At 41.1% G+C, this 15879-nt stretch overlaps 1 protein-coding gene across 3 annotated transcripts in view; it reads left to right on the forward strand.

Moving 5' to 3' along the window:
• Ercc5 (ERCC excision repair 5, endonuclease) overlaps window positions 1-15673 on the forward strand; it is a 36440-nt gene extending 20767 nt beyond the window's left edge. For all 3 annotated transcript variants that reach the window (XM_085684254.2, XM_048455993.3, XM_048455994.3), the window contains 7 exons: window positions 2373-2617; window positions 3189-3308; window positions 3435-3648; window positions 4897-5041; window positions 11732-11932; window positions 12638-12722; window positions 15051-15673. In XM_085684254.2, coding sequence (XP_085540380.2) covers window positions 2373-2617; window positions 3189-3308; window positions 3435-3648; window positions 4897-5041; window positions 11732-11932; window positions 12638-12722; window positions 15051-15620 — 1580 coding nt within the window. In that variant the 3' untranslated portion in view covers window positions 15621-15673. The remainder of the gene's footprint in view (window positions 1-2372; window positions 2618-3188; window positions 3309-3434; window positions 3649-4896; window positions 5042-11731; window positions 11933-12637; window positions 12723-15050) is intronic.
• The last annotated feature ends 206 nt before the right edge of the window (window positions 15674-15879 follow it).

The following is a 15879-nucleotide window of genomic DNA, read 5'->3' on the forward strand; positions in this document are numbered from 1 at the left end:
AGTCTATTATAAGGAAGACTCTTTCCCTTCTCCTCTGTTGGTTGTTTTTGTTGTCATGTGGATTGCTGTATTCAGTTACAGTCTAATACTATAACACATTTACTCAAAGCGTCTTCACTTTGGCTGGGAGAGTGATGTCCTTCAAGCAAGCTCTTGCGACTTTTGCCAATTCCTAATTGTATTTTGATCATTTCTGTACTTCTGGCCAGGATGCTGAGATTTTCTTGTACTGACTCTGCTGTAACCCTGGCCTAGCATTTCTTCAGGGAGCCCTTGACTGTTAGTAAAGCTTATCAGTCAGCACTGGCTTCTGGGTGAGCTCCCTGAATTCCTCAGTGATAGCTGGGAATCACGCGCACGCACAAACACACACACACACACACACACACACACACACAAAGCATGTGCACACTCACATCTTTTTTTCTGTACCCATCCATTTTTAATATAGAAACCCACAAGTTTATGATTCCATTCTGACATTCTAGGGGTTTATTCTCAACTCCATAGTGTGGTAGTATAAACAATATTTAGCCTCTAGACTATTTATATGTTTGGATAACTACTCTCCTTTCTGAGTATTTTTTTTTCTTCTTTTTCCTTATATTGAAAATAGACCTTTTCTTTTTTCTTCTCTTTGGTTTTTCAAGACAGGGTTTCTCTGTAGCTTTGGAGCCTGTTGTGGAACTAGCTCTTGTAGACCAAACTGGCCTCGAACTCATAGGGATCCGCCTGCCTCTGCCTCCTGAGTGCTGGAATTAAAAGTTTGTGCCATCACCACCCTGCCAAAAAAAAAAAAATAGATCTTTTCCTTATACAATATATCCTATGTTTATAATGGAAATTGGTTGTAATTCTCTTTCTTTGTTGTGTCTTTATGTTGTTTTTGTATCAAAACTGTGGCCTCACAAAATGAATTGGCCAATGTTCCTTCTGTGTATAGATTTTATTTGAGGAGTGTTGATGTTAATTTTTCTTTGAAAATCTGAGAGAATTCTGTGCTAAAATCATTTGACCCTGGGCTTTTTTTGAATTGGAAAATTTTAATTACTTCTTCTATTTCAGGTTAAAATTGCTTATCCAATCTTAACTTTAATAAGTGGTATCTGTTTAGGAAATGTATCCATTGCTTTTATATTTTCCAGTTTGGTTGGTACAGGTTTTTATGATCCTCTGGATTTCCTTGGGGTCTGTTGTTATGTCCCGCTTTTTATTTTTGGTTCTATGTCTGTCTTGTTGCTTTTCTCCAAGATTCTACTCCTTGTTTCCTTGATTCTCTGTATTGTTCTCTTTGTTGCCCTCAGTTTCATTGTTTCTTGCCACCTACTTCTTTTGGGTATGCTCACTTATTTTTGTTCCAGATCTTCGGGTGTGCTGTCAGGTTGCTAGGATGAGATTATCTCCAGGTTTTATGTGGGCACTTAGTGCTATGAGCTCTCCTCTTAGCACCACCTCCACTGTGCCTCCTAAGTTTGGGTGTGCTGTGTTTTCAAAATGAAAATCATTGAATTCTATAAAGTCTTGAGTGTCTTTCTTTATTTCTGCCTTGCCCCATTTTTCATCCAGTAGAGAGCTGTTCAATTTCCTTGAGTTTGTAAACTTTGTGTTATCTTTGTTGTTTGTATCCCGCTTTAATCCATGGTAGTCTGATTGGATGTAGGGAGTTATTTCAGTTTTCTTGTATCTTGAGACTCCCTTAGCGTCTGAGTATGTGGTCAAATCTGGAGAAAGTTCCATGAGATGCTGAGAAGAACATATATTATTGTGTATAGGTTAAGTGTTCTATAAATATGTTAAGTCCATTTGGTTTATAGCATCTATGAGCGCCAGCATTTCTCTGTTCAGTTTTTGTCTGAATGATTGCACTGATTTGAATGAAAATGGCCCCCATAGGCTCATAGGAATGGCACTTTTAGGAGGTATGGCCTTTTTGGAGTAGGTGTGGTCTTGCTGGAGGAAGTGTATCTCTGGGGGTGGGTTTTGAGATTTCAGAAGCTCATGCCAGGTCCTCTGTCATTCTCGCTTCCTGCTTCCTGCAGATCCAGATGTGAAGATTTGCTGTCAGCCTATCTCCTTCCCTGACTTCCTTTCTGAGTTTTAAGAACAGTATTAGTTTGCAGAACATAGCTAATATGCAAGTTTTTGAGAATTTGATTCCTACTTTCAGTGACCAAAAGCTTAGTAGATCAATTTGTTTGACTGGAAATACTTGTTTGGAAGTGCTAGGCGGGCATCTGTAATGCAGTGTGTTTAAGAATAACAACTCCTCTGGAGTCTCACATTTTTCACAACTGTTTAGAAAGTTCTGATGACGTCAGAGTGACCCTGACGTTCTCACTGTAGATGAAGTGACATCATTCTATTTTGGACAGGAAGTTTCATTGAGGTACAGAGTTTGGTCAGTGATGGTGAACTGCAAACAGAGTTACTGGAGACTTCTAAATCTGACTCTGAACAAGATGAAGAGGAACCAGGAGGAACCCCGCAAGAAGGAACGTCCAGGGGCACAGAACTCCGACAGGACAGCTCCGACAGTGAGGACGTGGCCAAAGAAGAGCACAAAGACTCTGACAGAGATGCCGAGAGCTCATCTAATGAATGGCAAGATATTAATTTGGTAATCATGTGATACCATGTTTTAACTTAGTGCCGAGGAAGCCAAGCCTGTGGCTTTTGAGATCTTAAGAGTTTCTGGATAAATATCTCCTAGCCGTTCTTAATCCATCTTCTTGTTACTCATTGTTCCCTTTTGATATGTTAGTTGCTAGCCAGACGGTGGTGGCGCATGCCTTTAATCCCAGCACTCGGGAGGCAGAAACCGGTGGATCTCTGTGAGTTCGAGGCCAGCCTGGCCTAGGAGAGCTAGTTCCAGGACAGGCTCCAAAGCTACAGAGAAACCCTGCCTTGAAACAAACAAACAAACAAACAAAAAACAAACAGAAAAGAAAAGAAATAAAAAGAAATGTTAGTTGCCTGTGGGGTGGATAGGTTTCTCATATGATGTAGTGAGGTGACCGAAAGAGACAGTCTTTCCTCGAAATCCCAAGAGGGAAACACTGTAAGGAGCAGCAGGTTACTGGTCATTTCTGCCAGAGGAAATGCACGCTCTTTGGTTTCTTGTAACAAATGATCATAGTTGTATCGTAACTGGAATGATCTCTGAATGGGAGCAATTTTTTTTTTTATAGGAGGAACTAGACATCCTGGAGAGCAACCTCTTGGCAGAGCAGAATTCACTGAAAGCTCAAAAACAGCAGCAAGAACGGATTGCTGCCTCGGTAACGGGCCAGATGTTTCTGGAAAGTCAGGTGTGTGTGACCCCAGGTTGGGCTTCTGTGACTTGTCCTTCTGTGGGAAGGGCTGTGTGATAGCCTCACACCCCTTGTGGTCAAGGTCACCAGTGCATTTCCCTTGGGTGCTTTCTCTTACCACAGGAACTCCTGCGCCTGTTTGGCATCCCCTACATCCAGGCTCCCATGGAGGCAGAGGCGCAGTGTGCCATTCTTGACCTCACTGATCAGACTTCTGGGACCATCACTGATGACAGTGATATCTGGCTGTTTGGCGCCCGGCATGTCTATAAGAATTTCTTTAACAAAAACAAGTTTGTAGAGTATTACCAGTATGTGGACTTTCACAACCAGCTAGGTAAGGCTCAGAGTGTGGTAGCTTCCCACAGTTCACCGTCCTGATTTGCCTCACGTGGTTTTTTTCTTCTGAAGGAACTAATTTGATGCATGAATGGGAATGCGAAATTATAGGATTTTAAAACTTGGATTTAAGAAGCCAAAATTCTAATGTCTTTCTTGTAGTTAAGTCATCTACAAGGTTAGTTGAGTTCCCTTACAGGGAACCAGAGATGCTCTCATAGGGTAGGGAATGGAGCCGTTGCTGGTCCTGATGTTGACCGCGCCATCCGTCCATCCGTTCAGCTGGGAAATGCACACTGATTGACTCTCATATGCCAGTCATCCTTGACAGTGAGAAAACAGCAGCGAATGAAACAATCCAGTAGAGGGAAAAGATGCTGGCCGTGTTGACAAGTTATCATGTGATGCTTGATGTGCACATAGGGTAAAAGGCAGAAGAAGAATGAGGAGCAGCCGTGGGAGACACATGATGTTCCCACAGAGGTGTCATCAGGGAAAGCTTTGTTTGTGGCAGCCTAGGGCAGGCTCCGTGAGAAAATAGTCGCAGAGCTGTAGATAGATAGTCAACAACGATCATGTCAGAGGGACTTAAAGATTTTCAAGGCCCGGAGGCAGAAGATTGCTTATATACCCGTTCTAGGGAAGTAAGGAGGCCAGTGGGAATGGGGGAGGAGGGTGATATCAATAGTTACATCAGTGAGCAGAAACTGAAGCCTTATAGTGTCTGGTGCAGCAGAGAAAACTGTTTGTGCCTTGGATGTGGGATCTGGGAAGAGGGCTTCTAGTTTCCCGTTTCTGGGCCAGTGGTGGAATGGAGCAGGGGAAGAGAAAGTGGAGTTGGGATGAGTTCATTCTGAGAGGCTCACTAGAGGCAGTTGTTAATGGAGTGCGTGTGCCTGTGGTCAGAGGGAGCAGGTTAGACAGCTAAATATAGAGGTGAGCATACATAGAGAATTTATAATGACCTAATGGGCCAATCAGTTTTATAACTTATAGAGATCTCTGTGTGAGTCTCTTTGGGGCTAAACAGCTGGGGGAACCCGGCAGGACAGAAACCCCCAACAAGCAGGGCCCCTTCATGTTACAACTTGAAAACTCAATATAATGATATTTAACAATGGAAACTCCTTTTAAGCAAAACATGTGTCTTTGGATATTGGTTTATCATACACAGTTTATATAATAAAATATTTATGTTATATAACTTTTATAAAAGTATTAAATCTATTTGTTGCTATTCATACAGGACTGGACCGGAGCAAATTAATCAACTTGGCTTATCTACTGGGCAGTGATTATACCGAAGGGATCCCAACTGTTGGCTGTGTAACAGCCATGGAGATTCTCAATGAATTCCCTGGACGCGGCCTGGACCCGCTCTTAAAATTCTCGTAAGGCTTTTTTTCATGTCTTTAATTCAGGTTATTTATATAAATACTCAGATTAACAAATGGATCTTTTTTAACATGCTGAACTCTTACTGTATTGCCTAGACTGAGCTCAAACTTGCTATCCTCCAGCCTCAGCTTCCTGCATAGCTGCTACTGTAGGTGTGTGCCACCACCTCGGGGGTTTCTGAAATCATGATGTCCCAAACCACTGTTTGTGGAAGGAGCAGTGGGGACAGCGCCTGTGGTTTCTAGGGCCCTTGTGAGTCTGTTTTTTTTTTTTATTCATGCCTGGCTTATCCTAGTCCAAGGACACAAACCCAGGTCTGCAGCGCTCATTATTGTGTGAGCTGGCTCTGGATTCATTTAGATGTCTGTCGAGTAGCTGATATGTCATATGCAGGACTCAGAGATGGGAAAGGTAAGTAGCTACAATCAACACCCTCAAGTTCCTTCTTAGATTGGGTAATGGAAAAGCAAATGAAATTGTCCAGTGTTGCCAGTGCAATTGCTCACCACACATTCAGTGTTATGAAAGAAGTCAACCAGAAAGGACTTGGAAGTTCAGGGCCAGGAACTTTATAAATAAGTCACTGCCCATGAAAATGCGTGTCCTGACCCAGAGGTGCACTGAACCTGAGGTGGAACTTCTGAACTTCAGAAACTAAGTATTTATTTCTTCATCATAGCTGTGACAAGTATCTGACACAGGCCACATAAGGGAAGGTTAATTTTATTGATTTGGTTGATGGTTTAGGGTATTGTCTGTTCTGGGCAGGCAAGCATGAAAGTCAGAAACAGAGATACATGCTGTGCTTAGCTTACTCTCTTCATTCAGTCTGGGTCCCAGCCCAGGAGATGCTGTTGCTCATATTTAGAGGGACACACTTCATACCTAAGTTAATTCAATCTAAAACCTCTGCCGAAGAGATGCCCAGAGGTTTGTCTCCGTAGTGAATCTGGATGTTGTCCATTTTGCAATCAGTTCATTGTCAGAGACACCCAATCCCAGAGATTGGTAGGAGCTGTGTCTTGGAAAGTAGTTTTAAAAATTGTCTTTGAGTATTTATTTCTAAAGTTTTATTTATTTTATGTGTATGGGTGTTTTGTCTGCCTGTATGTCTATCACAAGTGTGCAGTGCTTGCAGAGGTCAGAAGAGGGTGTCAGGTTTCCTGGAACTGGAGTTACAGATAGTTATGAGCCACTATGTGGGTTCTGAGAATTGAACCTGGGTCCTCTGGAAGACCAGACTGTGCTTTTAATCTTTCAGCCCTCTTAGTGTGGAGAGTTAGAACCACTTAGGAGGGCCAGTACTCTTTCTACCATGTGGGTCCTAGTGACTGAATTTAGGTCATCTGGCTTGGCAGCAAGCACCTTTTCCTGCTAAACCATCTCGCTGACTCAGAAAGTAGTTTTTTTTCTTAGGTTTTCCCTCAATGGCATGTTTTTTTTTTGTTTGTTTTTAAAACCTTGAAATATGACTCATATAACCAATTCATCCCTTTCAAAAGTATAATTCATTGTTGTGTAGTTTATTCACAAAGTTGTGAGGATACCTTGCAACCAGTAGTTTGCCACAGGTAATCAGTTTAATTCATTTGTTCTCTGTATTTGAATCTCCTGTGTTTGAAAAAATGCATGGACTTTAAGGTCTGAAGAGTGTGGGATTGCAGTGATTGCTGGCGCCATACAGCCTCAGGGCACAGGCTACTGCATTCAGCCAAGGCTTCATTTCTCTTATTGCACCTTTTTTATTGAGGAATTGACATACTGGGAGTAAATTATTACACAGCTCATTAAACATGGTTGGTCAATAACTATGTAGCTACAAATAACATTCTCTCACAAATGCGTAAATATATAGAAACATTGCATAGTATCCATCAAAATGATTATACTTAACACTTGGGCTTATGCAATTACAATTAATTGGAAGAAGCTGCAGTTACATGCACATTATACCCATTAGACATGCACATACATGCACACATGCATACTAGCTGGTACATTGTATACTATAGTTTTATTTTCTTCCTTTTTTGTTTTGTTTTGTTTTGTATTTGAGACAGGGTCTCCCTGTGTAACAGTCCTAGCTGTCCTGGAACTAGCTCTTGTAGACCAGGCTGGCCTTGAACTCACAGGGATTTACCTGTTCTGCCTCCTGAGTGCTGGGATTAAAGATGTGTGCCACCACCGCCCAGCCCTAGTTTTATTTTCTTACATTGTTTTTCCTTATATTGAAAATAGATTTTTTTCTTGCATAATATATCATTATTATGGTTTCTCTTCTCTCTGCTCCCAGCTCTTTCCCACTTCCCCTTCCATCTGGGTTCACCCCCCTTCTGTCTCGTTAGAAAGCAAACAGGCTTCTGTGGGATAATAATAAAAATAAGTTAAAATAAAAACTAACACATTGCAGTTGTGCAAAACTGTTGTGTGATATTTTGATTGTGTTCTCACAGATAAAGCTTGCTTGTAGTCAGAGGGTGGGGCCCTCCACTAACTGACCAAAATTAACCATAGAGGCTTGGAGGGCTAGAGACAGAGAAGAAGTAAGGCTGAGTGGAGAGAGGATCTCAACTCTTTTGGACGAAGGAACTGTAGAACTATAGAGGTAGGAAGAAACGGTGGCTGCTCCCCTCCGGTTTTCAGGTTTTTACTCAGATATCTGACTCCTGATTTTTCTTGATAAGATTAATTAGATTAACACTACATAAAGCAAACAAACAGAAGGAAAAGAGCCTAAGAGAAGGCACAGGAAACAGAGACCAACTATTCACACACTAACTGGAAGCCATAACATAGAGTCAAAGGACACTCTTCCTTCCCACTTCCTTTCCCTTGGGATTCCTTGAGCCCTGAGGGAGGGACTTGATAGACGTGTCCCAGTTAGGGCTGGGTGTTCCAAGCTCTCTCCCTTTCTTTAAGTTTTACTGTGGTTCTCTGTATTTGTTCCCATCTGCTTCAAGATGAAATGTCCGATGATGGTCAACAAGGCACTGATCTTTAAGTATAGCAGAATGTCATTGGGATTCATTTTATTGTTACTTTTTTCTATTAAGATTATTAATATTTCATTTTACCCTTGGTCCCTGGGCTCTCGAGTCTCAGGTTCTTGGTCTCACCCAAGCAGAATCAGGTGTGGCTTCCATCTTCTGGAGTGGGTCTTACGTCAAATCAGATACTGTTTGGTTATTTCTACAAGCTTTGGGCCACCATTGCCCTAACATATCTTGCATCCAGAACACCATTATAGTTCAAAGCATTTGTTTGTTGCTGGTTGGTGTTTACGTTTATCTTTTAGTAGCATGCAGTGCACTTTCCTGTACAGAGGAAAGACACCAGGACATGGTGGGGGAGGGGGGGAGAAGGCCATGTAGGCACCAGTTTGACTTCTCCATGTTCAATGAATTGTGTTGTCTTCAGCAGTGGGTTCTTGCTGTCAGTCTGCGGAGGGCAGCCTCTAGTGTTGACATCTGGGTTGTTTGGGGGTTCTGATGGTAATCAACAACTCGACTAGATGTAATCCAACCCGAGAACTGTAAGTGTCAATTGCTATGTCGATTTGGGGTTCTGTCTCCCATTATTTGGCAATTTCATTTAGATCACCTTCATACGGGTATATATTTTAGAAAATTTCTACTGTAGTAGATTTCCATTCTATCCTTCAAATGACCCTTAATTTTAGCTATCTCTCCCCATACTTCCTCCATTGTCTGCCTCTCTCCTCCCTCTCCCGACATGGTGGATTGCATTTATTGAGTTTTAGTACATTGAATTATCCCTGCATCTCTGGAATGAAGTGTACCTGATCATGGTGGATGATCTTTTTTGATGTATTCTTGGATTTGGTTTGCAAATATGCTGTTGAGAATTTTTGCATCTGTGTTCGCAAAGAAAATTGGTCTGTAATTCTTGTTCTTTGTTGGGTTTTTATGTGACTTGGGGATCATGGTAACTGTGGTTTCACAAAATGAGTTGGCCCATTGTTCCTTCCTGTGTCTTATTTTCTGGATTTGATTTGAAGTATATTGGTGTAAAATTGTCTTTGAAAGTCTGGCAGAATTCTGTACTAAAACCCGCTGGCCTTGAGCTATTTTTTGGATGAGAGTTGTATGTATCAAGAAAATTATACATTTCTTTTAGATTTTCCAATCTTTTAAAGGTATGTTCCTATGATTATCTGGATTTCCTTAGTGTCCCTTGTTATGTTCCTCTTTTCATGTCTGGTTTTGTTATTTTAGATCTTTTCTTTCTGCCTTTTTTTTTTGGTTTGGATAAAGGTATGTCAGTCTTTTTTATGTATTTAGCGCTATGAACTTGTCTCTTAGAACTGCCTTAATTTTTTCTACATGTTTGGGTCTGTAGTGTATTCATTTTCATTCAACTCTGGAAAGTCTTTAATTTCTTTGTTTATTTCTGTTTTGACCTGTTCCTCATTCATCAGTGAATTATTCAGTTTCCCAGAGTTAGTAATCTTTGTGTTGTTTCTGTTATTGATAATCTACTTTTAATCCATGGTGGTCAGGTAGGGTGCAGGGTATTATTTGCTGTTGTTGATTTTATATTTGTTGAAACTTTGTTATATTTGTGGTCAACTTTGGAGAAAGTTCCATGAGCTGCTGGAAGAAGTATTCTGTTATGTTTGGGTAAAATATTTTTAGATCCATTTGATTTATAAGTCAGTTATCACCAGCATTTCTCTGTTTAGTTCATGTCTAGATGACTTGTCCTTTAGTGAGAGTTGGGTATTGAAATCTCCAGCTATCAGTGTGTGACGGTCTATGTGTGATTTAAACTATAGTAGCGTTTCTTTTACAAAGGTGGGTGCCCTTGTATTTAGGTTATAGATGTTAAGAATTTTGATACGCTTCAGCTGCGTTGCAGTACTCAAGGCCTGCTGTGGAAGAGTTGCTGGGCTCTATTGGAAACATATTTTCCTGGCTATGATTGTGCTTTTACTTGTTAGTTTGAACTTAAAGGGCATTTTGTCAGATAAAACGGCTACACCAGCTTCCTTTATAGGCCCATTTGCTTGGAATATCTTTTTCCATTCCTTTACACTGTATCTATCCTTGATGTTAAGGTGTGTTTCTTGGATGCAGCAGATAACTGGATCCTGCTCTTGCATCGTCCTGTTTGTCTTTTCACTGGAGGAATTTAGAGCATTGATGTTGAGAGATATCAATGAACAGTCTAAGCATCTGGGTTTTGGAAGCTTGTGATTCTAGGGGCTGATATCTGCTCTTATTTTTGTTGAGTATGTATACTCAAAAAAAATATCTTCAGAATAAAAGAAAGCATTGTTTCCCCCTGCATTTTGCTATTGATAAGACTGCTGTTAGGGCTCCTGAACTCTAGATGGCACCCCAAGTCACTCACTGAGCCACTGCAGGCTGGAACCCAGTTCCTGGTACTAATAATACGTGAAGAAGTGGAACTGAATGATTGGGTAGGGGAGGAGCATGTTTTAACTTCCATAGTGTTTTCTACCAGTTTTCTGTTGGCACACTGTGGTTACCTACCTCAGACCTCGGTAGCCTCTACCTCAACCTACAGCGTGTGGTGGCTTTGTTCCTGACTCTGAAGCTTGCTCAGGGTTGGGAGTCTTTTGTTCCTGTTCCCTCCCTGTCTTGGAGCAGCTCAAGGACCGACTGAATGTTTCACATTCCAGGCAGTGCACAGACAGAATGCTGACCGGCCTTTGATCCTCTCCATCTGGACTTCTGCCTGAGCACAGGCTCCTCAAGGTGTGGTGGCTTTAGAGATAGGAAGTGGACAGGCTTGTCTCAGGCTCCACGGCTATCACTTCCTGATCATTATCTAAAGTCACAACCTTGGTACTAACCTCACTTCTTGGTAGGAGTGTTAAAAAACAAAACAAAACAAAACAAAAAAAAGTGACTTTCTTTAATTTGTCATTGTAAATTAACATTAAGATGAAAAATTTAAAAATGCACTTAATCTAAAAAATCAAAATTAACAGGCTATTTTTGCTTAGAGCATTGTCCAGTACTCCGGAGAACAATAGTTCTTGCTACTATTTATAGTTTTTTGTTTTGTTTTGTTTTGTTTTTTTAAATCTACCGTCTTTCTGTACATATACTCTCTGTCTGTCCTAGCCTACTTTGTGTGTGATGTGTCTGCACTAAAACAATCATTGTGTTCTTGACTGTCTTGGATCCACTATACCATCCATTTCACTGACAAGAGGCATGGGGATTTGTAGCTTTGTGCTACTGTGATTGGAGTGGAGATCTGGGTGTTTGTCATCTGACAGATCAGCCCCACTCATGAAGTCTTGAGGCAAGATGCTACTTTTATGATTTTTTTTTTTAAAAAAATGCTGCAAGATCCCCGGCGGCAGTAGGCTGCCAGAAGCTGAAGATCAGCCTGCCTCAGCGGATAGAGGAGGGAGTGGGCGTGGCTTGTCTCTTAAAGAGACAGAACAACCATTACAGCTACTGTGTGAGTCATTTCCTCTTCTGAGAGGTCAGGGACGGACATGACACGTGAAATCCTTAACATGGTGTAAGATGTGTAGCGTGTACCTTAATATTCTATACCACATACCTGCACTAGAATTAGCACTTGGAATTACGTTTTAGAACTTTACAGTTAGCTCTTCCCCTCCAGCGTGGCAACTGCTGTGTCTCCCTGCCTCGTAAGTAATTGCTTCCGTTATCGTACAGAGAGTGGTGGCATGAAGCTCAAAACAGCAAGAAGGTTGCAGCCAATCCCCACGACACGAAAGTGAAGAAGAAGTTGCGGAAGTTGCAGCTGACCCCTGGCTTCCCCAACCCTGCAGTCGCAGATGCTTACCTCAAGCCTGTGGTGGACGACTCTAGGGGGTCGTTTCTGTGGGGCAAGCCTGACGTGGACAAGATTAGAGAATATCCTTTCTTAACATTTATGGGAATATTGAGCCAAATGTTTGCTGGGACAGGAACCTAGCTTTGTCTTTTCTTCAGTGTTCCATTTATCTGAGGCCCTATTCATTCTTTCCCTCTTGAGTTTTACCGAGATTTCTTTTTTCTTTTTTTTTTTTAATGCTGGGGAATGAGCTCAGGGCTTCATGCATATGAGGCAATTGTCCTTCAGTAAGAATCTTAATTTGAAACAAGCAGCTACAGCATGCGCGACATGACCACATGTTTACGATTAAGTATTCTGAAAAAATATGGAAGATTACTGGCTTTGCAATTCTGTGCATTTAAATAATAATTTGGATGGTAGGTTTCAGCATCGATGATAGGTTTAATACCAGTACAACTTCCTTTCTTAAACAAATATGTAAGATATCCACATTTTGCTTTTATTCTAGGTTAGCCATGCTCTGTAGTGAGGAGTCTATGATGTTCTATATAAATTTTTGAGTGTCTTCTGCCTTAGGAGATTGACCAGAACATGCTGCAAGATGATCTTGTCAGAGTGGCTTATTTTGCCAGCCTCTTATCTGACCACTTCAGTCTCTATAAATATGATTGTCCCTGGGGATACAGAGAGTGCCATCAATGTTGACTCCTGGATCTTTTTGTTTACTACTTGTTAAGTCTCATTAAAAAGAAAAAAAATCTGTAAATCTTAACTCTCAACACATTTTGTCAGAGATACTTTGGCTGGAACAGGACGAAGACAGACGAATCCCTTTTTCCAGTACTCAAGCAACTGAATGTCCAGCAGGTAACTGTGGGTTTTCTTTACGTCCTGAGTGACGACTGCAGTGAGTAGGGTGGTTGCTGTTAATGTCCAGTTAACTCTTATTTCAGGGCAAGTAACCAAGGGTTTGGAATGGTGACGCCTTAAAGAGTAGACTGAAACAGAAAGGAAAAATTGGGCCCTGAATCCATTTTTTAATATCACTGTTAACCCCGCAGTGTCTTTATTTATGCTGACTTTGAAAAAAATCTAGTCTAATAAATGGTTTCATATTAAGATGCTTGAGATGAAATGTATAACTTCTCTGGAGCTTTGTTCAGTTTTTAAAAGCCCAGGAAGTAGTCACTCCAAAACAATTCTAATCATTCAATTTTCTTCAAATACTAACATTTCAAGTTACAACTTAGGGTCTGGTCTTTCTATTAGCATTTCTGCAAGAGAGGTTTTGTAGGAGGAAAAATGCCCTTTTCGGTGGACTTCAGTTTTTCAAAATGGGTGTCTATGATTTTCTTACCCGTGTGTCTTGCTCACATCGGGTAAGCCTTCCTTCATCTCAGAAGCCACTCATAAAACATACATGCAAATAGGAATGAAACTATAGTTTTTAGGATAGTGAAATAAATTCACATTAAGTTTGCGTAATTTAGGGGAAAAAATCCAATACAGCTGATGTTAAGAATATTCCCAGGGGTTCCCTATTGTTTACCTGATGGCTTTTACCTACCAGAGATAGACGCTCATTAAGAATGAGAATATTTGCTAGTGACTGGCTATTCCGTAATTTCAGACATGCCATTGTAGTATATTTCCCTTTCCATTATTCAATTTTTTCTCCCTAAAATTAGAAAGTACTAGTAGATTATTATTGCTACCTCTCTCCTAATAGTTGTTGACATGGGTTTATTTTCCCCTTGTTTCCCATGTTAATCTGCTCCTCCACATAAATGCCTCTTGATAGCGTGGGTCTCTCCTTCCTCCTGACTCGTCAGCGTACACCTTCTTCCGTGGATTGCATTGCTTTTTACAGTTTTGGAGGATCAGCATATTTTCCATCAAGGAGTTCATATTGACTCTGTTTCTTTTGGGGATTTTAGTATTTTGGATAATTATGAATAATGCTGCTATATACACATACTAGGTTTAAGAGTATCTTTTCAGCCAGGCGTGGTGGTGCATGCCTTTAATCCCAGCACTAGGTAGAAGCAGGTGGATCTCTCTAGTGAGGAGCTGTGGGCAGGCCTGCTCCCGCACGGCTAGCTTACCCCCGGAAATAACAACACATAAATTGTATTCATTTAAACACTACCTGGCTCATTATCTCTAAAGAGTTAGTTACTGGCTAACTCTCATATCTTGATTAACCCATTTCTAATTATCGGTGTAGCACCACGAGGTGATGGCTTACCGGGAAAGATTCAGCATGTCTGACCTGGTGGCTGGCTCCATGGCATCTGCCTCATTGCCCTCTTCCCAACATTCTGTTCTATTTACTCCGCCTACCTAATTTTCTGTCCTATCAAAGGGCCAAGGCAGTCTCTTTATTAACCAATGAAAATAACACAGAGACAGAAGGGCCGCCTGGCTAGCTTTTCCCCCGAAATAATTACACAGAAACTGTATTCTTTTAAACACTGCCTGGCCCATTGTCTCCAGCCCCTTATTGGCTAACTTTCACATATTGATTCAACCCATTTCTAATAATCTGTATGTCACCACATAGTCGTGGCTTACCGGGAAAGATTCAGCATGTCTAACCTGGTGGCTGGCTCCATGGTGTCTGCCTCATTGCCCTCTTCCCAGCATTCTGTTCTGTTTACACCATCTACCTAATTTTCTGTCCTATCAAAGGGCCAAGGCAGTCTCTTTATTAACCAATGAAAATAACACATAGACAGAAGGCCCGCCTCCATCAGATCTCTGTGAGTCTGAGGCCAGCCTGGTCTACAAAACGAGTTCCAGGACAGCCAGGGCTGTTACACAGAGAAACTGTCTCAGAAAAAACAAACAAACAAACAAAAAAAGAATATCTTCTTAACAGTGGATTTTTGCTTCCTGTGGCTTTTGGTGTGCCTAATTTGTCCCTTGAAGGTACTGTATGATGCTAATGTTCTTAAGAGAAAAGAATGACTTAGACATTGACTCTGACATTCTGTTGCTGCCAGAGAAGAGGATACAGTTGTTATAAAACAAAACAAACCAAAACAAAACCTAAAAAATCCCACAGAGGTAGATTGGCAGGCCATGAATCAAATTCTTAGAACTAGTAATCCAACCTGAGTGATCAGAGTTGAATTTGTTGCTTTGGTCTAGAAACTACTCACTAATCTGCTTTATCATTTTATTTTATTTTAGACCCAGCTGCGAATTGATTCCTTTTTTAGATTAGCTCAGCAGGAAAAACAAGATGCCAAACACATCAAAAGCCAGAGGCTGAACAGAGCTGTGACATGTATGCTGAGGAAGGGAAGGGAAGAGGCAGCTGGTGAGCTGGAAAAAGAGATTGGCACCCCGGATAAGGCAAAAGGAAAAACCCCCAAAAGAAGCCTGACGAGCCCAAGAGAAACATCAGACCCCAAAAGAAGGAGATCTTCAGGAAGTGGTGGGTTTCTGGGGGACTCCTACCTCTCAGAGTCACCTGGGGATTCAGGTGAGGATGCAGAAAGTTCATCTGAGATGTGCGCACAACAAAGAAGAACCGTGGAGTCACCAAAAGTCAGCCACTCAGTTTTGCCCAGCGTAGAGGGAGATGCTCACGGAAGGGATGTACCTGCTGTGTCTACTAGCAGCTCCAGTGAGGACGATGGGGGCAAAGTCAAGACAGTCCTAGTGACTGCTAGACCTGTATTTGGGAAGAAAAAAAGGAAGCTAAGGAGAAGGAAAGGAAAGTCTAATTTAAAAAAACCCAGCAGTTTGGAAGGATAATGTTTGCAATGATTATGTGATGAAAGCATAAGATTAAATCTATTTGTACAATCTCCATTTTGAACGTGTAGTTTTTATTTTATATTTTGGTTTCTAAAGTTTATTTAAAAAATTAAAGAACAGAAAAACCTTACATGAAAATGTCTGTTTTAGTGTCTACATTATTATCCACAAACAACATGGAAACATGGTATGTTTTGGTCAATCTGTAGCATACAGTTATAGTGATAGCCAGACTAGTTCGTCTGGTTCACCACTA

Source organism: Myodes glareolus, chromosome 27, assembly GCF_982192425.1.
Source record: "Myodes glareolus chromosome 27, mMyoGla1.1, whole genome shotgun sequence".
Taxonomy (NCBI): domain Eukaryota; kingdom Metazoa; phylum Chordata; class Mammalia; order Rodentia; family Cricetidae; genus Myodes; species Myodes glareolus.